The sequence below is a fragment of the Ambystoma mexicanum genome, chromosome 9 (genome assembly GCF_040938575.1).
Source record: "Ambystoma mexicanum isolate Mex_15411 chromosome 9, UKY_AmexF1_1, whole genome shotgun sequence".
NCBI classification, from domain to species: domain Eukaryota; kingdom Metazoa; phylum Chordata; class Amphibia; order Caudata; family Ambystomatidae; genus Ambystoma; species Ambystoma mexicanum.
Window position 1 is genome coordinate 830,190,907 of NC_090931.1, and position 24,069 is coordinate 830,214,975.

Below are 24,069 nucleotides of genomic sequence, written 5' to 3' on the forward strand. Positions count from 1 at the left end.
TGAAACGGAGTTTTTATGAGAATGGGTAACGCAATTGGATTTTGAGAGCACCTTTCACCTCTACCCCGCCTACTGGTTCAAGAACAGCCCTATTTACCAAAAGTGTGTGGGGGTCATTTTTAGACACATATTACACGGAGAGGTCAACCCCCATTTGCACTTAAGTGCAAAAGGTGCCCTCTGTGAAATGTTCCACTTTTCCACCATGCAGTGGAATAGTTACGAGTAAAACATAGACATCGCCTTTACCCTTCACTTTTTCACTGCGTTGGTAGAAATGGTGGTCGAATGCGCCGACCTCCAGGCGGCAAATGGCAGGCACCGCACTTAGTCGGGGCAACCACCAAGCCGACAAAGGAAGAAACAAAGGGCCAACATTAGGCCCCTATTTGCGGGAGGGGGCGGTGGGCGGAATCATGTCACAAGGGGGCAACAAGGGGATAGGGAACAGGACCAGGAGAGGTAGGTGGCTATATAAAGCCTTTGACCTGCCTGGGGCACCCTCTTGATCCTGCTCCCCCTCACAGCATAGTGGAAATCCCACCCACCCGTCCCACTTCAGATATGTACAGTTATTGTCTTGTGATGTGTCCAGAGCGTCCAGTGGATGTTACCTGGTGATCCAGAGAAAAAGCACTGACAGATCCCATAGGGGACTGTGCAGCCAATAGCTTAGAAGTAACGGTGCCCAGGAGTACTAGACTCCGGGGAGTCCCTGGGTAAAGGGGCAGGGGTTAGGGGACTTGGATGTCCTTCCAACTCCAAATGCTGGTCAAGATAAGGGAGAATGGAAACTGTGGAAAAAGGGAAGGGAAGTTGTGGGGGAACGAGAAGTCAGGAAGGTTTGTGTAAAGGAACAATTGGGGGAATGGATAAGGAGGGTGGGGTAAGGGTGGAGTGGCTAAGGAAAGAAACTGGGGAAGGCAAAGTAACTAGGGGAAAGTGAAGAGTGGGGGGCGGAAAGGGCTCTGGGGGGGGCTAAAGGTTGGCATGTCTGTGAGGAATTAGGCGGTTGGGGAAATAACTTGCCAGGGGATGATGGCTAAGAACCGGGGGGGGCAAGGGGCAGGCAACTTGTGGAATAGATATAACTGAATATGGAAGCAAGGGGCGGCATAAATGGAACAAAACTAAAGGGGGGCGGAAGCACTGGGGGAGGAGGAAGAGAGTCAGGAATGAAGGGGTGGAGGTTAGACTATGGGAAGGGGCACGGGTGGAGGGTTGGGGGGAGGATTTGGAATTAGAACGAAAGTAAGAGACAATGAAGACGGGTAGAATGGGGAAGCAAGAACTGAGAATTTGAATATTAGCTTGTTAGACGGAACAAGGGAATAGAAAATGGAAGTGAAGGAAAGTACTGAACGCTAAGCACTGGAATTAGAATGTTAGAATGGTAGAACAAGTAAATAGAAATTAGAATGAAAGAAAAGTATGTGAAATTGAAAAATGAAATAAAGAAAAAAGTCTACATTGAAAAGTAAGCAAAGAAATGGGAAATGTGTATGGAGGGACGGTCTTACCCGGCAGGGTACTCTGGACACTGTGGGGTGGGACAGGGGGGGTGGGGTGCTTAAAAAGCCACACCTAGTATAAAATAATCCTGCGTTGTGGTGGAAAAATGGATCACCTGTAAGATAACTCCTAGCTTTATGCAATAAAGCTTGCTGCAGCATTTGTGACTTCCACCTTTGAGAACTGGTCCTGCCGCTTTATTCCAGAGAACCTCCTGGCGGTCTTGGCAGGGTGGAGGGGCCAGGGGGCATGAATTTGGTAAGGGTGCCTACATCGGGAGAGGCGCAGTTGTGGGATATCCCTGCTAAGTGTTAATGTCTCCTGCAATTAACGTTTGACTGAGGTATTTACAATGCATTGTATGGAAACCGCCTGCTTTTACCAGATGGCAATTTAAGCATTACCACCATCCGTACTGGCGGTAAGGCAGCCGCATTGGTCTGGTAGAGCGGGAAATGGAGGCAGACATAGTATGCCTGCCACACTCCCTAACTTCGCCTGACAAATGCTGAAACATGAGGCGGATTGGTCAATCTGGCGGAAAACACCTGTGACACCACTTAATAAGTTTCAAACGCAAATGGCACCATTGTAGCCTTGCAGATGCTCTGGAACCTACTTGGAAAGCCTCGGTGCTGTCCTGGTTGGAGGGTGATGTTGCTATGCAATTTGCAACTCGCTGGCGTATTTACATCCTGATCTGAGAAGCGAAGGGCTTACCAAATGTGACTTCTGAGAGGTGGTGCCGTAGCTCAGTGGGCCAAGCATTCGCTGAAGAGGCCTGTGTGCAGCCTGAAGGTCGAAGGTGTGAATACGTGCTGCTCTGCCCCTGCGATCAGACTTTTGATTCTGTCATGGTAAGCACCGCTGAACTGGGAAACATTCCCATTGTTCTATAATATCATGGAAGCAGTAGGGATTCGCTATGAAGCACCTTAAGAAAAGGGAATACAGCTTCCAGATCTGGCGCCATTAGTCAGAGCACTTGGTTGGCGCGTGTGCCCTACCTGACCGCACTGCACACGCTCACATTTCTGTGCACATGCCCATGTATGCACACAGTGAGTGAATGGCAGCGGCTGGGCTACTTCGATGCTTTGCCTCTTCACTTCGTGGGCAACCGTGGGTGCAAAGAAATCCCAAAATATCGCACACTGCAGTCTTTCTGGTGCTCCAACTTCGAGGACGCACCGAACCGCCTTTTTTAGTAGCTTGGCGCGGGCGTGTGTGTGTGTGTGTGTGACTGCGCCTGCGCGCTGCTCGGCGCGTGCGTGCGTGTGTGTCACTGGAATTGGACGGCTGTTTGGAGACCAAACCCGAGGGTGCATTTGCCCCGCATACTCGCGGTGCAGAACGGAAGAGGGGCGGGTGTTCCTAAGTGATCAGGCCTCTCCGGGTCTCCAAGCGGCCGTTTGGAAAATAGGACGTCAGCTTTAATTTGTCACAGGCCGTTTCTTGCGGAATCCAGTTTCCATTAGACGCCTAATGTGGCAGGGAGCCGTAATGGCTCGGACGCGGTGCTAACAGATGGCGCTTTGATGCCTTAGCAGATAACATGGACTCGCGCGCAGGGTGTTCTTCTCCCACGTTTCGTCTCCCCGGAGATGCACGCATTCCCTGGCCTCAGGGAGGGTGCAGGGTGGATCCCTCTTTCGGCATCTGCGATCCTTACCCTTTTCTTGCTGGTGAAAGGGCCCCACCGTGACTCCACCTGCCTATGGAGTCCTCTCGGTCACGTTCCTGTGTGTATGGTTGTGTATACTGTCTTGAAATCCATACTGGAAATGAGAACGGGTAGTATAAAAGATTGAGATAGGTAGGTGCGCATTTTGATGCAGTGGTTGTATACCTTGGGTATGCGAACTGGTTATGTCTATGGTCAATGTGCATTTTTTTGTCTATGGGGTGAGCTGGTCTTTCACCCCACGGCTTCATCGGGTGGTCCTCCTTCAGTTCCCCAAAGCCCTGGCATGCGGACCTCTCAATCTAATGTAAAACAAGGGTTAACTAAACATGTCGTTCACCGTTTGGTAGCAAGACCGAGCACTCAGGCTGATAGGCATGCTCATATTAGTACTACACAGCACCTCATTAAATAATAAAGGGTTGAGCAGATTCTTATAGAAATATATGGGATTTTATGAAGACAAATATCTCACAAATATTATCTAGCAAAAACACAGAGAATCAAAAGATACAACACACAGTAAACCATCTTAAAACAATTGCACACAATGTTTATTAGTCTCCCAGCAGGCATTCCATGTCACAATATCGTTGCTCTAAATAAAGAGACACTAAATAAAGCGACTTTAATATTGTTTAATTGTTGCCACACTGCAGCCCTTTCGTTAAAGGGGAGGGGAGACCCTGCTTAATCCCTCCCCCTCTCCATGGTCAGCAGTCTACATCTCCGTGCAGCCCTTGCCCACAACAATATGGTGCCACTGCCTCACAAAAATCGATTTTTGTCCCTGAAATGTTCGTCGCCCATAACCCTTCTAGGATAGGCCTTTGAACATAGAAGGCTATGCAGACTCACCAACCTCGACGAGGCTTTTAAAAGATGGCAAATAAGGGTGGAGACCAGATGATGACACTTTTTGGTTTAGAGCAGGTACCCAGACTTCTTAAGATCAGGAGGGTTCTCATAAGGAAGACAGCATGGCTTAGTCGGAGGGAACTGATGCTGCACTCTCAGCAAGCAAACTGTTACGCTCACCTGGCTCCCACAGGGGCGTCGATCTGAACTGGACAGCTGCGGCCTCCACCAATGTGACGCGTAGTGCCGAGATGACGGACTGCACTGGCCCACCTAGCTTCGTTTGCTTGGCCCGTAGGAATATTTTTCTGCAAATGGAGAAAGGGAATTAACCACCCGTGGAGTTGAGCGTTAACCCTCCCCCACTCCCGCTGTTCTCCCCACTGATCACCCTTGATGTCCTCTCTTATAGTCTCACCTGATGGTTTGGAAAGATGAGCTCTCGATAACCAGTTGCTTCACTGGCTCGAAGGAATTGGTGACTTCCAGAACAATATTGACTCTGAGATTCCCGGCAAGACGCTGCAAGTATGTAGTTCATAAGAGTTCAAATGTCTGACTTTCACTCTTTTCCGATTCCTTGCAGGTTGCAGCTTGACCCTAGCGAAGAGTTCCTCGTGGCAACCGGTAATATTCAGGTAAGGATTTGTATTATCCAACACAGTTCTATAAAATAATGTCAATATGTAACCTGTTGCTTTCTCCCTTATTTAGGCGCTGAGAGAAAATATGACGTCTCGGGGAATAATGCCTCCGGCGGTAAAATCAGGTGAGTCTATTGTGGTGAGGAGGTTTACCCTTGTTTGTCCCTTTGTTTCACCTTGCTGTCCTTTTATTTCCCCTTAGGGGCCGGGGTTCGGCAATGATGCAGTGGAAGCTGCGCCGACCCGTGAAGAGGAATAGTACCCCCGGTGGTAAAATCAGGTAAGTCTATGGGGGGTAACTAATATTGGCTCTGTGTATTCCCTTTGCTCTCCTTGCTGTTCTTGTCTTCCCCTTAGGTGCCGGAGTGCGGCGTGAGCATGCAGAAGGATGCGATGGAATGTGAAGATGCTACGAAGACCGGTGAATTCAGTGCGGCGCTGCTGCAGGCGAGGCGACGCTCATAAAATAACTTTTTTCTTCCAGCTGAACGGCGCGATGGATCGGGAATTCAGGTAAGGATCAAAGGTATTGCTCTTGTTCTAACCTTTTCTCCTTCTCTCCCCTTTTTCTAGGAGCTCCGGACTCGAGGGGGGCGTGGCAGAAGACTGGATGCAGACTTGCAGGCTCGGTGAGCGTTACGCTGCTGGATGCAGAATAACGCGAAGCGTGTGCTGCTCTTCGGGCATAGTTTAAATAGCCTCCAAAGTAGTCCCAGGTAAGTATTCCTCCCCAGCCCCACCCGAGTAAATGAAATAGTCCCTTAGGTAAAGTATTCCCTTCCAAGCCTCCTTTGGCTTGGAGCTCATGCAGCATGGTCTGCATCAGGTGAGTTTGCAGCATGGTTTGCATCAGGTAAGTTTTAATCTATGAGCCTGGCGCCTATGGCACCAGGACTGATTGTCCATATGGGCCTGGCGCCATAGGCACCAGGACTGCACCCAAATAGCCCCTAGCAGGGGTTGTTGGGTTTGCTTAGTATAACTTGATGCCTGCTTCCAGGGTTGCTGGACTTGGTCTTGGTCCCCGGGGGTAGGCACCATGACACAAACAGTCAGCATTGTCCCCTCAAAGACTTCTCCAAGTCTACAGGAATAGTCCTTTTCTCGACCATCAGTAGGCTGTGATCCAATACTATAATTAATGGGTCCCTGCGGCAGTCTTATTGGACAACACTTAGCAGATTCGAAAAGTGCCAGGTGAGGAGAGGGCTTCATTTCAATGAGAAGGGTAAACATCGAGCAAGCATTCCATAATACTTCTCCTCTTAACTAGCAAGGGGTTAAATATCATTAGTACATGATCTCGCCTCTTTCACATTGGCCACCAGCTCATGGAAATCCCAGGCATCTGCTCACTGCAATCCACCCAAACGGCAAACACAAACATTTCGGCCAATCAAGAGGTTGTACTTTTGCCAATCTCTACTCTTGACAGGAAACATAACATCATATATGGCATTTTCTAGATGAGTAACATCCCAATAATGGTATGCTGTGCCCTTAATCCACTAGTTCAGTAATTACCCAAATCAAAGGTATTAACAAAGTTATATGGGTCATTGAAAATTACTATGACATCATGTTGTTCCAGCCACTCCAGGGTTGTGATGTATATTAACACTGAACGGCCTGGTTCCCAGATTGCAATTGTTCTGTACTGTGGTGAGACACAGCAGAGAGTAAATTCAATGATCATTTTTCTGATCAGTACTCTAGTGTTTCTATTGAGCACTGGCTTATATAAGCATTTAAAGTCACCTTGTTAAAGCAGGAAAAATACAGCTGCTGACATATTCCTACATATTTCCCAGTGTGACATATGTACCTTTCTGGCCTTTGTAAAGCAGGAAATGAATTATTTTTGTATTGTTCAGTGGGATTTTCTTATGTGTTGGCCTAGCTATAGCTTTTTATAAATGATCTAAAAAATAGTATGTTCTAAACTGCTGCTTGGTCAGGCGGGACGCCTGGGATCAAGAAGGACGCCAGGACCAAGTACTGTCATACCAGTCATTTTAGTAGGGGACTATTTAGAAGTGGGTGCAAAATTAAAATGCAAAATACAGGGCTCTTCCTTCTAGAAAATAATCAGGATGCTCTTCTCCAAATAATTTCTTTCCCACCAGATGCGGGTGGGTAGGCCTTCACTCTCACCAGCTCCTCCTATTCGGTCTCCTTCTCAGCTGTTACCACATCCTCTTTCAGCTTCTTCCTTCCCACCTCCTCATTCAGCTAAGTCACCCCTTCCAATGTTTCCACCTTCTGTGTCACCTTCTTCAGTCCACTTTCCCCTCCCGATGTTACCACTGCCTCCTTCACATTTACACCACCACCACCTCCTTCTGTCCACTCTCCCCTCCTGTTACCACCGCCCTCTTCACCTTTTGACCACCACCACCTCCTTCTGTACACGTTCCCCTTCTGATGTTACCACCTCCTCCTTGACCCTCTCAGCTCTCACTACCCCTTCCTGCTCTCCACTGCTTCTACCTGTCTAACAACTGTCTCTTCAGTCTCCTCTTTTTCTGCCACTCTCCATTCCTCTCCAAACACGAGCCTCCTGCTCCTGCAACCCACACTTAGCCACTGGGGCAGGGTACATGTATACTGTGCTTTCCCCGGATGGGGCTTACACTGAGGGTCTGCACCAGTGAATGTTCCCTGACAACTGGAATTGGTTAGCTCACCTGAGTGCAGCTGCGGTTGCCTAGGGCTCAGGAGATTAGGCCAGGTCTATATCTGGTCTGTCCGCCATGTTTGTTTTTATATTTGCTTCTCAGATTCTCCCCCAGGCTGCCTGAGCTGAGGCACGTGGTGTTCCCTGCTTCTGTATTACAGACTGGGGACATGCTATTTAAGCTAGATTCTCCCTCAGGCTGCCTGAGCTGAGGCACGTGGTGTTCCCTGCTTCTGAATTACAGACTGGAAACATGCTATTTAAGCTTTATATTCTTGCTGAGGTATTGGTGTCAGTGTGTGAGCGGGCCGCATGATACTTTGCTTCCCCAGTATACGATTCTTTCGCTGCTGAATACTGGAGTTGTAACGCTCCTTCCTGTATCACTTTATTGTCAATTGGGAGGCCGTGGACTTGAAACATCCACATAACTGTATCCGCGGGACTGCAGTAGTCGTCGTGGGTCTCACAGGCTTTGAAACAATTGTGTGCTACTTTTATCAGTCACACAGATAGGCTTTCCCTTAAAGCGGATTACAGTAAAAAAAACTGATTTTCTAAAAAGGCGTCCTGAAAAGTCTTGCCCTATACTAGTGTGGGGAAGTCTGTGATTGATTTCAGGTGCCACAGCTGTACTCGTATGGCCAGCTATGGGATTACATACAGGGATTTCCTCTTAGAGGGCAGCTTGATCTGGACTGCTGAGCCATTTCACAAATATGTCATTCACATGACAGTGCTGGGTGTGCCTGCTCTTTTGAACAATTGAAAAATAAATGTGGTATAGCAAAGCTATCTGTCCTTCAAGTATCTCCAGAAAAGAGACTCTATGAGTAAGGCAGGGACACGCCTTTTTTCAGAGGTTCTAGATATGGTGTTTCTGAGACAAATGTAATGTCTAGGCAACACATGGAGTTCATTATTGATCTCCTCTCAGTCAATCGGAGTGTTTAAAGTACAGTCAATAACTCCTGGTATTAACTGCATTCTGAACATTCTGTCTTCAGAAGTAAACAGGGGAACAACAATGCAATTTTCCAACATGATTTTTTTCAACAAGACACTTCTTTGCTGGGACCTTTTTTGTTGCTGTGTCATGCTATTTAACACATGAAAGACAAAGATAAACCATTGGAAAATGCTGTCACTTCCGTATAGAGAAACCATTTAGTTTTGCATGACACTCAATGCAGGCTCATGTTAAAACTATTACAGTTCAACCAATTTGCAATTAAAATGCTTAATTTATTAAAACAACTGTTATTTAAATGCTACAACACAAAACCACATTTAATTTACCAATTCGGTTGTCTATTTACCCATCTCTCTCTTAAAGTAAAATGTTTTACTTCACCACCAAAATTCCCATAAAATATATTCGTACTGCCACCATGGTCTAATACCCTTATAGACCCCGGGAGGGGTAATTATCACTTGATATAATGACTCTTCCCCAAATGTTGGTGGGTCATTATGTGGTGTGTAAATTCATCCCCTAAGACACAGACTGAGAGGCCATGCAAGGCCCTATTGTGAGAATGAAGCTGAGAACAGAGAGGCGTACTGCTGGAGCAAAGTCCTGCAGGCCTTCTGCTGCTCTGTCGTCAGATTGGGAGAGAGATGTACTCCCTCCACTGAGCCATCCTGAGGGTTGCTATGCAGCTTATCAGGAAGGGCTCATTCTCATCCTCTTCTTGCTCTGAAGCTAGCAAGAGACATGAGACTTCGGCTCGCCGGTGGAAAGGCTTGAGCCTATTAACATGGAATACCTGAGGCGCTACCCCCGAGGCTCCCATGTCAACCAGATAATTGACCTCGCCCATCTTGGAGATTATCCTGATTGGTCCAGTCCACTTATCTGCCAAAGCCCGAGGCTTGGTAGGCTCCATCACGAGGACCTCCTGTCCCGGAGTCCAGTCTACTTGCGATGCTTTAAGGTCATGCCAGTACTTATTCAATTCCTGGCTGGCCCTAAGATTCGCCATCCCCTGACCCATCATCTGTGTCATCCTCTGTCTGAGGCCTAAAACATAGTCCCCCACTTGCTTGGCGGGACCTGGAGGGGTGGCCTCCCAACCTTCTCTGATTAAGGCAAGGGGCCTCCTCATCGGATGTCCAAAGAGTAGCTCAAAGGGGCTGAAACCAACACCCTCTTGAGGTACCTCTGTTTAGGCAAACAGCAGGCATGGCAGGAGAAGATCCCACTTCTTCCTTAGGGGCTCTTCCAAAGCATCTAGCATGCTTTGAGAGTTTTATTAAATCTCTCAACCAGACCATTGGTCTGGAGATGGTAAGAGGTGGAGAACGTATAGGTTACCCCGCACTCTTTCCACATGGTTTTCATGTAACTCGACATGAAGTTGGATCCCCTATCAGAGACAAACTCCTTAGGGAATCCAACCGGGTGAAATGCCCAGGAGAGCCCTGGCAACCACCATAGCAGTTACAGTCTGAAGGGGTATAGCCTCAGGGTACCTGGTGGCATGATCCACCAAGACCAGGATGAACCGATGTCCACCAGACGTGGGAGGGTCAAGGGGACTGACAATGTCGATGCCCACCCTCTCAAAAGGTGTGCCAAACACTGGCAACGGCTGCAGTGGGGCAATGACATTGCCTCCAGTCTTGCCAGACAACTGACAAGTTGGGCAGGTCCTGCAGTGGGACTCCACTTCTACTCCCATCTGGGGCCAGTAGAAATGGGCAGAGAGCCTCTGCTTAGTCTTCCTGGTACCAAGATGACCCGCCAAGGGCACCTCATGCGCCAACTGCAGCAGGAAGGACCTGTAAACCTGGGGTACCACCAACCTCTTGAGGGCACCAGGTTCAGGCTTAGTGGGCTCACTAACATGGAGCTCACCCTCCTGATAAATCCAGAATGTCCTAGGCACTTCTCCTTGCGCCAGGGACAGGGCCTGTTTCCTCAGACCCTCAGGAGAGTGGCACTCTCTCTGTCCCTTATAGAAGTCCGCCCGGGAGGGTCCCCCTTCAGCTAACAAGCATTGAAGTTCGGGCTGATCCTCTGGGTTGAGAGCCTCTCCCACAGGAAAGTCTTCTGGCTCTTCTCCCACAGGAGTTGAGACAGGATTCACCACTGGACCCAGCCCGTCCGGAGCATGGATCCCAATGGGTGCTGTCGGAACAGCAGGAAGAGCAGGGGCTGCCTCCACAGAGGTGGCCTTCTTACTTTTCTGTTTCCTTTGTGCCTTGGGTTTCACCGTCGGCAAGGATACCGGGCTCGCAGCCGGACCCTGGGTGGCCTGCAATCGGGTGACTGCCACAGCAGCTATGGGTAGACCATCCGTGATCATCCCCAACTTGACCAAATCGTTTCCCAACAAACGGTTTGCAGGCACGTTGTCCTGAACCAGGACCGGAAGCTTTGCTGTCTTGTCTCCAATCGTAATGTTGACTAGGGCTACAGGCGATAACTTGGGAGGCCCACCAGCTAACCTGGTGGTTCTCAGAGGAGCACCTACATAGTCCTCTGGCTTGAGCAGGGTCCTGTACACCACTGTCATGCTTGCCACAGTGACCCGCAACCCAGTAGAAGGCTGGCCATTCAAGAGGACACTTCTCAAAAACCTACAAGTGTTCTGTGGGAGAGTCGCCAGTACTTCTGCATACTGGTCCCAGGCCCCAAGGGACACTAAGGAAATCTCTACGGGAGCACTGAAGGTGATCCCAGTAGAGGAGGGGAGGACAGTGGCCTCCACCTCAGGTACGGAGTAGGGATAGGTCAGGCTGACAGCCTGGACTCCAAGTGCCTTACCCTTACACTTGGGGTCAACCCTTCGATGATCCAGAGCCCCACAATCCCAACAAGTGCCGGGAGCGCGGGGTACGGTACTGGAACCACAGGGACCATGCTTTGCAGCAGGCGGACCACTATTCTTACTCCCACCCACAACAGACTTATCCCCACTAGGTTTTTGGGTCTTCAGAGAGGAGGGTTTTGGTGTACACGACTGTGATTGCTTTTGGGACTCCTCAGCTTTCTGAGAGGCCCCCTTTTCTTTGTCCTTGCCCTTCCTACTGGAATCCTTAGGGGGCACCCGGTGGTAGACCCTCTTGTCAGCCAACCTAGCCAGCTTAAAGGGGTCCAAAATGTTCTGGTCAGCAACATACTGACACAGCTCTGGTAAACAAATGGCCATTTTGTCTCCATCAGGAATCTACTGATTCCAATGACAGGGCCTGGGCATCCCAAAATGGAGGATGCTCAGGGCCCCAGTCATTTCAGCACGGAGCTGCCACCAGCCCGTACCCTGCTCTGCTCAGCTTTCTGAGAGGCCCCCTTTTCTTTGTCCTTGCCCTTCCTACTGGAATCCTTAGGGGGCACCCGGTGGTAGACCCTCTTGTCAGCCAACCTAGCCAGCTTAAAGGGGTCCAAAATGTTCTGGTCAGCAACATACTGACACAGCTCTGGTAAACAAATGGCCATTTTGTCTCCATCAGGAATCTACTGATTCCAATGACAGGGCCTGGGCATCCCAAAATGGAGGATGCTCAGGGCCCCAGTCATTTCAGCACGGAGCTGCCACCAGCCCGTACCCTGCTCTGTGGGCCACCCACAGGTGCCCAAAAACATACACTACGGGCACAGGGTTGCACCCCTACCCATGGGTGCTATAAGGGTATCCCATTTGAAAGGGGCCCCTATGGGTCCCTCGTGCTATGGAAACAAGGCAATGACCATACAGGAAAAGATGCGGCAGACACGAGGTTTCAAATTCCCAATGCTAGGGTTTATTGCAAGCAAAAGATAGTATCAATTGGCCAATTCTGATCTCACGCCCCGCAACGTGAGTTTCCTAGACCTCGAGGTACGCAAGAGAGTGAATTACGTACATCAGTTACATATATACAAAATGCATATCATACAATCAGCAAAGTCATGTTCAACACCCCTCCGTATTAAGTTCTGTATTAAGGGTCCTGTCCACCACTGTCATGCTTGCCACAGTGACCCGCAACCCAGTAGAAGGCTGGCCATTCAAGAGGACACTTCTCAAAAACCTACAAGTGTTCTGTGGCAAGTGACACTTCTCAAAAACCTACAAGTGTTCTGTGGGAGAGTCGCCAGTACTTCTGCATAATACGGGATGACGATGGACATATCCGACGAGCATGACGATTATAATGCTTTAGATGTCTATTCTAGTAACAATGTGCAATTTAGAAAGTGCGGAGGCATCTTTTAGAACACGGTGGTTCTGTTCTTTGAAGCAATCTGTACACGGGGGAAGAGCAACATTCCAAGCTTTGCTATCTATGAGGTACTATTCGTGTCCTGGGAGCCGACACGTTCTAAAGGGTTTTGCGAAGGGGGGCCGTAAGAGAAGCATAATTCAAGCCTTTAACTGTATTATTCTAACATATTCTACCATCGTACGAGACTGGCTGGCAGCTGTGAAGTGATTAAATTCCCTGCAGCTTCCTCCCAAGGCTACAGAGAGGGAGCGTGGGCATTCCTCTCTGAGCTACTCATGAGAAGTTTCAGCAAACTCTTCAGCCCTGCGACCTTGTCCTTTCAAATTAAGACAACAATGTTAACAGTTGAGCAGGTAAGCAGAATACGCAAGAATTGCAAGCTGCAAAGCAGTTTTTAGACAGAAAGCAATGAGCAATGGTTAACAAGCAAAATGGCGAATCTGCTACGTTTAAAATGGCCGCTTGTTGGTCAAGCATAACAGTCTATATTTCTATAATTCGGTGCATAAAACGGTTGGCCCACGGCCATCAAGTTACGTCTATCATTCAAATGAAGGGTATTCATTTTTCCAGATTGACAAACCCTCCTTTTGGCCGTGTGCCAAATGTCTTATTTATTCATTGTATCCTCCTCTTCTGAGGAGGAGTCTGGGGTATCTGCATCTGAATCATCTCCATCATTAATGTCTATCGCCATGAATTGTTTTACTATTTTTGTTTCCTCAGTGTCTCTGTTATTTGGGCCATGCGTTTGTTTTCCTCTCAACACCATGTGCATACATCCCTTAGTACATCCATCAGTTATTTCAGTGCATATTATTGGTAAGCATTGTATGCAACAGCTGCATGTTATGAATATCCCGAGTACCATCATTAGTATCGAAATTAACTTCCATCCCCAAGACCCAATAATCCCCATAACCAGGATTCTATCCCCAACCCCCTGCTTCAGTAGAGAGTGTGGAACGTGTGACATGTAATTTCCGGATCGCTTTAAATATCGTAGCGGAGTAGTCATCTATATACACACAGCGTGCAGTTTTTACGAGCTTGCAAACTCCCCCACGATCAATTAATATTATATCGAGAGCCATCCTGTTTTGAAGTGCCATCAGTCTTATTCCTTTTTCTTCTAACGTCATATTCAATGAAATATCCGTTGTGGAATCTATTGTTTTTTGTAATATTCCAGACAGTTTTCTTATATTGTAAGAGTTTTCTATTTGGGACAAGAACGGTATAAATAATTTGGCTATATCCATTGCTATCATTCCATCCTCACTACTCCTTTGAGTTCTACCTTTTGTTCGTCTGGCTACTTCTGCTGTCTCCAAGAGGAACACTCCTGGAAGCAGTAGACCTAGGTAGCATGTACCTCCCCAGTTCCTAGGTAACCATGGATATGCTTTTTCTCCACATATAAAATAAACAGGGTCTCCCACGTACACGGGTTCTATTTCATGTTTAAAACCACTGTGTTCAGGCAGTTGCTAAACGTTCCTACTTTATAGGAACCCTTTTTCTGTAGACGTAGGGGAGCAGTTTTGGGGCTGTGATCCACTGTATAGGCAGGGGGCACAGCATCTTTGTTCCATTCATCCCTCATCCGAAATGTCATTACTGATGTTCTTTCGGCTGGCGGGGTTGGTCTATTCTGCCTATGTAATCTATCTAGTCTTGTTATTTTTCGTGTATTTTTCTCATGGGTTCTAGTGCAAATACGCAAGCTTTTTGGAATATGGAACAACCCACAGGTCTCATGATTACTTCCTCAAATTCATTCATATTGGTCTCATCTAGCTCACCTGTATTACTCTTGTTCCATTTCCCAAAGAACATTGCACTTTACGTTACTTCACAGGAATAAATCAATGGTAATGGTTGTGCATACCAGCCTATCCCTTTCCCACCGTGCTGTGGTAAATGGGCGCAAACCCAGCAATATTTGTTCTTTAACACCGCATGGGTCATGTTCATGATGAGCAACAATGTATTGTTGCCGTAACCTTCTCTATGTCTTTCTTCCATTGGGGGCAAAGTACCAGTGATTACATGAACCGGGCTTTCAGTAGCTGTTTTTGGCAAAAGTGTTTCTAATGGGTGTACGTACTCCAGGAACCATGGTGTAATAGCTGTTATTGTTGGTACTATCATACTTATGAAACATAGGACAAATGTCCAGATCAGTACCTTATTTCTTTTGTCATGCTTTTTCCCTAAATTTACAGTCTCTAAATCTATTATTTTTTAGCAGGGGTGCAGGAGGAGGCTGAAACCGGTCTTGACTTGTTCTTCATCATCCTTCTTCTTGCTGGCGAAGTTCGTCGTGAATGTCTCTCGTTCTTGATGCCGGAAAAGTTCAATGAAAAATGTCACAGTTCAATTCTCCCAGCCTTTTCACAGCCTGGATCATTTATCCACTCCCGAGCAAGATTCGTTGTTCTTTCTCCCCCTGCTCAGACGATTTCTGAACAGTTCTTTATTGATAGAGTACCATGTGCCTCCAGCTTGTCCCGCTCTGGTTTAGGACACAAGTACTCTATAAGCGCACAGAGGAGCCGTGAGTTTTGAATTGTCCGACTTGCACAATTCTCACACTTCTCTCCTCTACGCCCCTGGTTCCTACTCCGTCCGTGAGTAGAACCAAAGGCCAAAAAGAAAAGCACCAAAGATCTGTGGATCACTTTGCCTGTCGAGGCCGCATATTATGTCGATTCACTCCTGCTATTGTATGATCCGTGAATAGTGCCCTTGAATTTCCAGTATCAGGCTCAGTGTCAGCCTGTGGCACAATGATGGGCAGCGATGGGCGTTGTGGCAATGATGTAGTTTCTTTCTCTGGCTTTGGTGCATTCGCGAGAACTGGTGGGCGCCAAAGGGGTGCACGCGTTGTTTCTGCTCGTGTTTGCAATGCAGGGTTTGTGTCGTTCGGCAGTGATGTTGTTTTCGCTGAGCAACGTTGGGGCATTTTTCGCCCTTCCCCCTTACTGGCAGCCTCTTCAGGCTCTGTTTCGAGTTTCACTTCTCGTTTGCGCTTTGTTTCAACTTTCACTTCTGGCTCAGGCTGATGCTGTGGCACTGGACTGGCAACAGTTTCTTTCGTTTCCGAGACCGTTGTCTTTTTCTCGTCATCTGGATCAGGCAAATGTTTCAGTGACGCTGGGAACCTTTTGGCATGGGTAGCATGGATCCATGCCTTGCGTCAGTCCACTCGGATGGCCGTCTGTGTTGCCAAAAGTACTTGGTAGGGGCCGCGCCACCTGGGTGCTAATGCTGTCTTCCGTTCAAAGTTTTTGATTAGCACCCAGCTCCCAGGCTCCAGTGAGTGCCCCGGTCCTGTATATCGCATCGGCAATGCCTCCTGCACCTGCTGATGAATCAAACGCAACTTTTGTATTAAATGTCCACAGTAAGTGCATAACATAGGATGCTCGACCTCACATAATTTTCTGGGCTGCGGTGCGCACCATACATTTGCTGGTCTCCCCATTATAATCTCATAAGGGGAGAGCCCAGTCTTAGCCTGCACAGACGTGCGCATACACAACAGCGCTAGGGGTAATGCATCCACCCAACTCAACTTGCTCCCAGCGCAAATTTTCGCTATCTTTGACTTCAGGATTCCGTTGTGTCTCTCCACAAGCCCGGCAGAACTGGGATGCCTGGAACTGTGGAATCGCTTCTCTATTTGCAGACCTGCACAGATCTGTAGCACTACTGCGCCCACAAAGTGGGGGACGTTGTCTGACCACAGGACATGAGGCAACCCAAACCGGGAGAAATACTCCTTCAGCATTACTTTTGCTGTGGACATGGCAGTACAGTCTTTTAAAGGATATGCCTCCACCCACTTGCTGAATGCACAGATTACCACTAACATGTACTTGTAGTTCTGGCACCTTTCCATTTCTATGAAATCAAAATGGACCACCTCAAACGGCATAGAGGGTGGGCCGAAACTACCTGCTGGAGTCACGGTTCCCTTTCCTACATTGTGTTGCAGGCACGTGATACAATTCTGCACTAGCCTTTCTGCATTCTTTTTTATGTGCTCATTCTTCCATACTGTGGATAAATGCTGTACCATTTTCTTTGCGCAAATGTGGGTAGGGCTATGCGTCATTATAACCATTGCAGTTACGTAACAATTTGGCAACATCCAGTTCTTTGTTTCCTTGTCCACCCAACATCCTTCCAAATCTAAATCATCAGAGCCCTTAGCCCACCCCTGAATCTCTTCGGTCGTGGCCTCAGCCTGCATTTCTTTGACTGTGGCAATTCCATTCTCTATCATACAAGGTACTTCCTCAGTCTGTACTGTCATCATTTTATTCCCCAAATCTGTGGCTGTTTGCTTCGCAATCCTGTCTGCAAACGCGTTTCCCTCTCCCACTCTGCATGTTACTTTCTTATGCGCCTCGCACTTTACTATAGCTAGGCGCTTTGGAAACGTGAGCGCAGACAACAATCGCACAATCAAAGGGCCATGCTGAATCCTGGCTCCATGTGATGTCAAGAAACCCCTCTCAGCCCAAAGTCGGCCAAAATTGTGAACCACGCCAAAGTCGTACTGGCTGTCAGTATAAATATTTACGTTCAGATTCTCAGAGAGTTCACAGGCTTGGGTCAGTGCTATTATTTCTGCGGCTTGTGCCGAATTGTAGGGGATCCTTCTGCTCTCTACAACTCTCTTTAGGGTAGTAATTGCATATGCAGCCGTTGATGTGCCATCAGGTAATTTAAAACAAGAGCCATCGCAAAATAACTCCCCATCCGGCTCTTTTTGTGGGATATCGCTCAAATCAATCCTTCCCTTTGTTTCTTCTTCAGTGATCATTAAACAATCATGGGGTGGTGATTCGTTGTCACCAATTTCTGCTATGGACAGTGGCATTAACTCTGCAGCATTCAATGCGCTACACCTCATAATTTGGATGTGGGGTGCAAACAAGATGAGCTCATATCTTGTCAGTCTAGCTGAGGTGAGGTGTTGCGTCTGCGTCCTATTTAATAGAACGTCTATAGCATGTGGCACCATCAGAATTAAAGTGTGTCCCAATACCATTCCTTCCGTTTGTTTCACTGACGCAGCAGCCGCTGTGACGGATCGCAAACATCATGGTAGTGCACACGCTACAGGGTCCAACGCGCAAGAAAAATAGCTGCACCGCCTATTTCTTCCACCTTGTTCCTGTGTCAAAACCGCCAATGCACATCCTTCACTCTCACTCACAAATAGTCTGAAGATCTTTTTAATGTTAGGAGTGTCTAAAACTGGCGTAGCACACAATGCAGCTTTCAATTGCTCAAACGTTTTCTGACATTCCTCATCCCACTGTAAAGGCATCTCTGCATCCTTTTTAGTCAATTTTATCATCGGCTTCACAATCAACGCAAAATTACTGATCCACTGCCGACAATAAGAGGCCATGCCTATTACAGCTCTCACTCCTTTTTGAGTTTTTGGAATAGGCATACTAGAAATACTTTCTATGCGTTCTGGTGTTAATCTTCTCCCTTCTTTCGAAAGTAGGTATCCCAAATAAGACACCTCCTTTTGATTGTACTGGAATTTCTTAAAACTTGCCTTATGACCATGGGTCGCTAAATGTGTCAAGAGTAATACAGTACTTTCTTTGCAGATCTCTTTCGTGTCAGCAGCTATTAACAAGTCATCTATGTACTGCAAGAGTACGCAACCTTCGGGTAGTTCTAGCATGTCTGCTGCTCTTTTAGCACTCTGCTGTAAATGCTCGGGCTTTCTGTATATCCTTGTGGAATGCGTGTGAATGTGAATGATCGACCTCCTAGAGTGAACGCGAACAGATATCTACTGCTTTTATCCACTGGGATGCTAAAGAATGCGTTCTTCAAATCAACTACACTAAAGTATTCTGCAGTGGCCGGTATCATTGTCAGTATTGTTGTGACATCTGGGACCAAAGGGAATTGTGGGTCTACCACTTTGTTTAATGCGCGCAGATCAATTATGAAACAATAGGGTACTTCATTGCCTCCTTTCTTGTAAACTGGAAGAATCGGGCTGTTGCACGTGCTCCCTGCAATTTCCTCAACCTCCCCCAATCTCACCAGGTCAGTAACAATGCTTTTCAATCCCTTCTCACCTTCAACAGTAATTTTATACTGGGGAATTTGTGGTAGTGTTACACCTTCTTTCAAAGTTATTTTTGCTGGCTCTATTTTCAAGCATCCTGCATCATTATCATGCATTGCCCACAGACAGGTTGGTACTCCACTTAACTCTTCTGGCAACTCTTTTGACATGAATTCCGTCACCGGTGCATCATGAGGCCACGTCGTGAGGAACACCCCGTCTGCCGTACAATGTATGACTGCCCCCAATTTTCTCAACAAATTTAATCCTAGCAAGTTCTCTCCACAATTCACTGTCAAAAGAAATGGACACTGCTTCATAAATGGTCCTATTGTAATTGGGACAGCTTCGGACATGAGGTTAATTACTGGTATACCTGCGAACCCTACAGAAACATTCTTCTGCCCCGACAGTGGTATCTCCGGAACCAAGTGGTGGTCTATTGAACACTTCTGTGCCCCTGTAGCTACAAGGAAACGGTGGTCCTTATTCCCGACTCTCATTTCTTTGTAGGGTCCTCTCTGATTCACGGGAATAGACACTGGTTCCGACCCCTGTCGTGGGCTGTCCTATCGCGAAAATAACACATCGTCCGATGTGTAGTCACTGCTACTGCTATAATACGTGTTTGGTTGTGTATCAAAAATATTCCCATTTCCCCCTCGATGTCCTCCACTCTGATCATTTCTCTGTTGGCCCTGCCCGCCCTGATTTTGGTTCGAAACACTTTGGTTCAATGTCTGGTTCTGTTGTGCTTGGTTTTTGGCCATATGATTGGGTTTGAGTACCTCCATTGGTATATCCCTGCTGCTGCTGCATGTTACTTCTGCTTGGGCCGTTCGACCCCTGATGTCCTCTATGAGGCCTTCTCTGACCAAACCCACCTCTATTCTGTAGGTGCGGGCATTGCGCTCGCCAGTGTCCTTTCTCCTTACAGTACGCACATTGATTTAATCCCAATGACACCCCATGCATATTATTCAAATTTCCCCGGCCTTGTGCATTACCTCTACCTCTATTGTATCCAATGACCTGCTGCGGTAACACCCCTACTATCGTTTGCATTGCTTCCTTTCTCATCTCCAACGGGTACCCATTACATATCTCACTTACTTCTTTTACTGACGTTCTTTTGTTCGACATCCATTGCATTGTTTCCCATACCCATACCTGCAATCTTTGTTTATCGCCTATCTGTCCCGGTACCGGCAAATGCTTTGTACCACCTGGAAAAACTCTCGGCCATGATTTTTTTATACTCAACCTTGACGCCTCCTTCCTACCTTTCTTAATAAACTCTCTACTATACTCAGGTATAGCAAACATTTCAGCATATCTGTCTTCCATTTCATTTTTTTACTTCAGTCAGTTTGTGCACATGTTTTCTTACATCCTCATCTCTTTGCTCACTGCGTGCTAACTTATTCAAATCTAACAACTGCTGTGGCGGTAAATTCCCAAGTATCTTTTTCCATTCTCCCACCAGAATTTCCCCCATACATTCCAACACTACCTGTCTCTCGTCTCTTCTTCGGTACCCATACAATGAGGCCAATGCTGCCGTCTCATCATTTCCTTCTATGTACATTTCTGCCTCTTGCCGTAATTCAATCTTTCTTTCTTTGCTGATCGCGCTTCGAGTTACCCGTCCAAATCCTGTACCTTCAGCCCCGCCTCTCGCCTCCTCGGTCTCAATCTCGACTTCGGGAGGGGCGGATGGTGCTGAATCTGTCTCTAGAGCAGGAGGTGTGGATGGGACAAGTGACACTGGTGGCATCTGTGAAGGGCCTTGCCGGGTGCTGGGAAATTGTGTGTCCGCGGTCTGCACTTGTGGGAGTGCTCGTGCTGCGGGCGGGGCTTGGGTTAACACTTGCATGAGGGAAAGTGCTCGGGCTGCGGGAGGGGGTATGAGAGCTATTGGTTGGGCCCGCGCAGTCACTGCTGGCGTGTTTGGTTTCGAATCTGGTTTTGGGCCTCGACCTGTGTTAGTTAACAAATGTTCCATTAATTCATCTGCTATGTGTAGTTCCCGCTGCAGGTATATTCTGTGTATGTTCATCTGGTCCCGTCTCCCTTCCCGTCTTAGACTCTCAGTCCACTCCTCCTCTTCCTTCCCTTCTGCTATCTCAAGCTTCGTTTTATGCCTACGCGCATGCTTCTCTCTACTCCTTAGTCGGAGCATTGCTTCCCTCCTCCAATCTTTGACGGTCCCAAAAGCTGCAGGTCGCGCTTTCTTTCTAATCAGCACCCCCTCTAGGTTATCTATCCTCCCCATCTCAACACTACCACTAATCGGCCACTGATGGTCTGGTTGCTTTCTAGTTTGCCTATGCCAAATTTCACAAAATATTATTGCACCCACACCATATTTCGCATACATATCATAACCCGGCGTTCCCCCAGGCGGTGCACTTTGGCCATATTCCAAGGACTGTCTACCGCAGCTGAAAAGCCCCGCTAAAGTGGACAGTACTCCAGGCATGTTTCTTTAACCTTCCCCTTTGGTTAGCCACTTTTACCTGGACGTTTGAGTTTGCAAAATCAACACTCTACCAAAAATCAGGTTTCTCTTTGAATCGGGAATGACTCACCTGATAAAACAAGTCGCCTGTTCTAACGCAACCTCTCCCCACGTCGTGTCTGCGCTTCTCTGGCTTCTGCCTCGTCTCGGGACCCTCGCCTCCTTTGCCCTCTGGCCCGGTACGTCGATCAGGGATCAGATGTGTGCAGATTTGCGGAAGGAATCTCTCCTCTCTTCTACAGGGTGCCCCGTACACTTCTTGATCCCGGCTCGACCATCCCGTCCTCGCCGTTCTTCCGCCTTTAATCTGTTACAACGTATACGATGGGGCAAGTGGGGGAGGGTCCCTATTCGGGCGCCATCTTGAAAGGGGCCCCTATGGGTCCCTCGTGCTATGGAAACAAGGCAATGACCATACACGAAAAGTTACGCCAGACACGAGGTTTCAAATTCCCAATGCTAGGGTTTATTGCAAGCAAAAGATAGTATCAATTGTCCAATTCTGATCTCACGCCCCGCGATGTGAGTTTCCTAGACCTCGAGGGACGCAAGAGAGCGAATTACGTACATCAGTTACATATATACAAAATGCATATCATACAATCAACAAAGTCATGTTCAACACCCCTCTGTATTAAGTTCCTTTGAACTCGGGATGACGATGGACATATCCGACGAGTATGACGATTATAATGCTTTCGATGTCTATTCTAGTAACAATGTGCAATTTAGAAAGTGTGGAGGCATCTTTTAGAACACGGTGGTTCTGTTCTTGGAAGCAATCTGTACACGGGGGAAGAGCCACATTCCAAGCTTTGCTATCTATGAGGTACTATTCGTGTCCTGGGAGCCGAAACGTTCTAAAGGGTTTTGCGAAGGGGGGCCGTAAGAGAAGCATAATTCAAGCCTTTAACTGTATTATTCTAACATATTCTACCATCGTACGAGACTGGCTGGCAGCTGTGAAGTGATTAAATGCCCTGCAGCTTCCTCCCAAGGCTACAGAGAGGGAGCGTGGGCATTCCTCTCTGAGCTACTCATGAGAAGTTTCAGCAAACTCTTCAGCCCCGCGACCTTGTCCTTTCATATTCAGACAACAATGTTAACAGTTGAGCAGGGTAAGCAGAATCCGCAAGAATTGCAAGCTGCAAAGCAGTTTTTAGACAGAAAGCAATGAGCAATAGTTAACGAGCAAAATGGTGATTCTGCTACGTTTAAAATGGCCGCTTGTTGGTCAACCATAACAGTCTATATTTCTATAATTCGGTGCATAAGACGGTTGGCCCACGGCCATCAAGTTACCTCTATCATTCAAATGAAGGGTATTCATTTTTCCAGATTGACACATGGGTCTGTTCGCCAAACCAAGAGAGAGAGCTGCACCGCCAGGAGTCCCAACGAACTCCTATCACGGCGTTCTGTCCGTGTGTACTCCGCTGTCCTCGCCCGCTTTGGACGTAAGCAGCGTTTGCTTTCCTTTTCTTTGTTTACTTAACCTTTCCTTTCACAGCGCCTGGCCTTAGACGTGAGCGGAAATTTTGTTCCATCTGCATACTCTGGCTTACCTTTTGCGTAGAGCCGCTCAAGTCTGGAGTACACCTGCTTTCTTTTCTATCTATTTTCTGTCTACTAGACTGTGCCTGTGTATTTTTTACAACTGTCTGTTCCTTTAAGCTTTCTCTTAACTGTTCTAGATTTCTTCCTCCTGATATTTTTCCTTCTTCCTTTCCTCTGCGTTTCTTCCTTTCCCGGGTTCCTCATTTCCTGATTAGAAGTCTTGTTATCCAGTCGGACATTATTTCGTGCTGGACTTTGGTCTTTGGATACTTGCACCATCTCTGAGAACCACCATCATCTCCAGGGTTTTTTCTGCCTTCCGGCTTTTTCCCTGGGAGCGAGGCTGGCCCCCCAGGGGGTTCCCTGAGGGCAGATTCTCATTTCTGTCAAGGTGTCCTCCGGAGGGGCCAGACCTTATTTACAAGAGCGAAAGGGACAGAAACTCAAGGATCAGAAACCCAAGAAGAAGAAGGATCGGAAAAAGACTGAAGTGGTTCTTATGGATCACACTTCGGAGGATTCAGGTGAGGAGAAGGGGGGGTTAGAACCTGAGCCTGACAGCATAAAACGCCCAACTCAAACCATGGCTTCCTTGGGGGAGTATCAAGAACTAGTGGCTGCTATGCAGAATTTAACCACAGAGGTTCAAGCCTTGAGAACCGAGAATATTGCGCTCCGACAACAGGTGGTTTTACACCGAGATGATCGTGGCGGCTTGCCAACTATGGCACTCTCTTTTGGTAAATATGATGGGCACCCGGGAGGTCTTAAGGACTTTCTTGTTGCCTGCAAGGTGTATTTTGTTTTATGGCCCCATGCCTATGATACGGCCAGATCAAGGGTCGGTTTCATCATTGCTAACCTCACTGGAAACGCTTTATCCTGGGCCACTCCGTTGGTCATGAATAATGACCCGTCCCTGAACGACTATGACTGTTTTTTGGAGATGTTCAAGGAAAGGTTTGACAGACCCGAAGTGTTCTACTCCTCTCTGGAAGCCATTCTGGATGTTTGCCAGGGAAACACCGATCTTCAAATCTACATTTCCCACTCCAGAGACTAGCGGCCAAGGCAGACTGGCTGGATTCGGCTCAAGAGCCTATATTTAGACGAGGTCTTCATGGCGAAATTAAGGATGAGCTTGCTTGAGTAGCCAGGCCCGCTTCATTCCAGGATTTGATGACTTTGTCTCTCCAGATAGAATTTCGTCTACAAGAACGTCGGCAAGAAAGAAGACGACTCTGCAGAACTCCTCAGGCTATCAGTCTCCCTTCTCCTTCACCTCAA

General features: G+C 47.6%; 1 protein-coding gene across 1 annotated transcript; it reads left to right on the plus strand.

Moving 5' to 3' along the window:
* Window positions 1–23,365: 23,365 nt before the first annotated feature.
* On the plus strand, window positions 23,366–23,845 carry LOC138487413 (protein LDOC1-like). Its single transcript, XM_069613971.1, has one exon. It carries the CDS (start codon window positions 23,366–23,368, stop codon window positions 23,843–23,845), a length of 480 nt encoding a protein of 159 aa, XP_069470072.1.
* The last annotated feature ends 224 nt before the right edge of the window (window positions 23,846–24,069 follow it).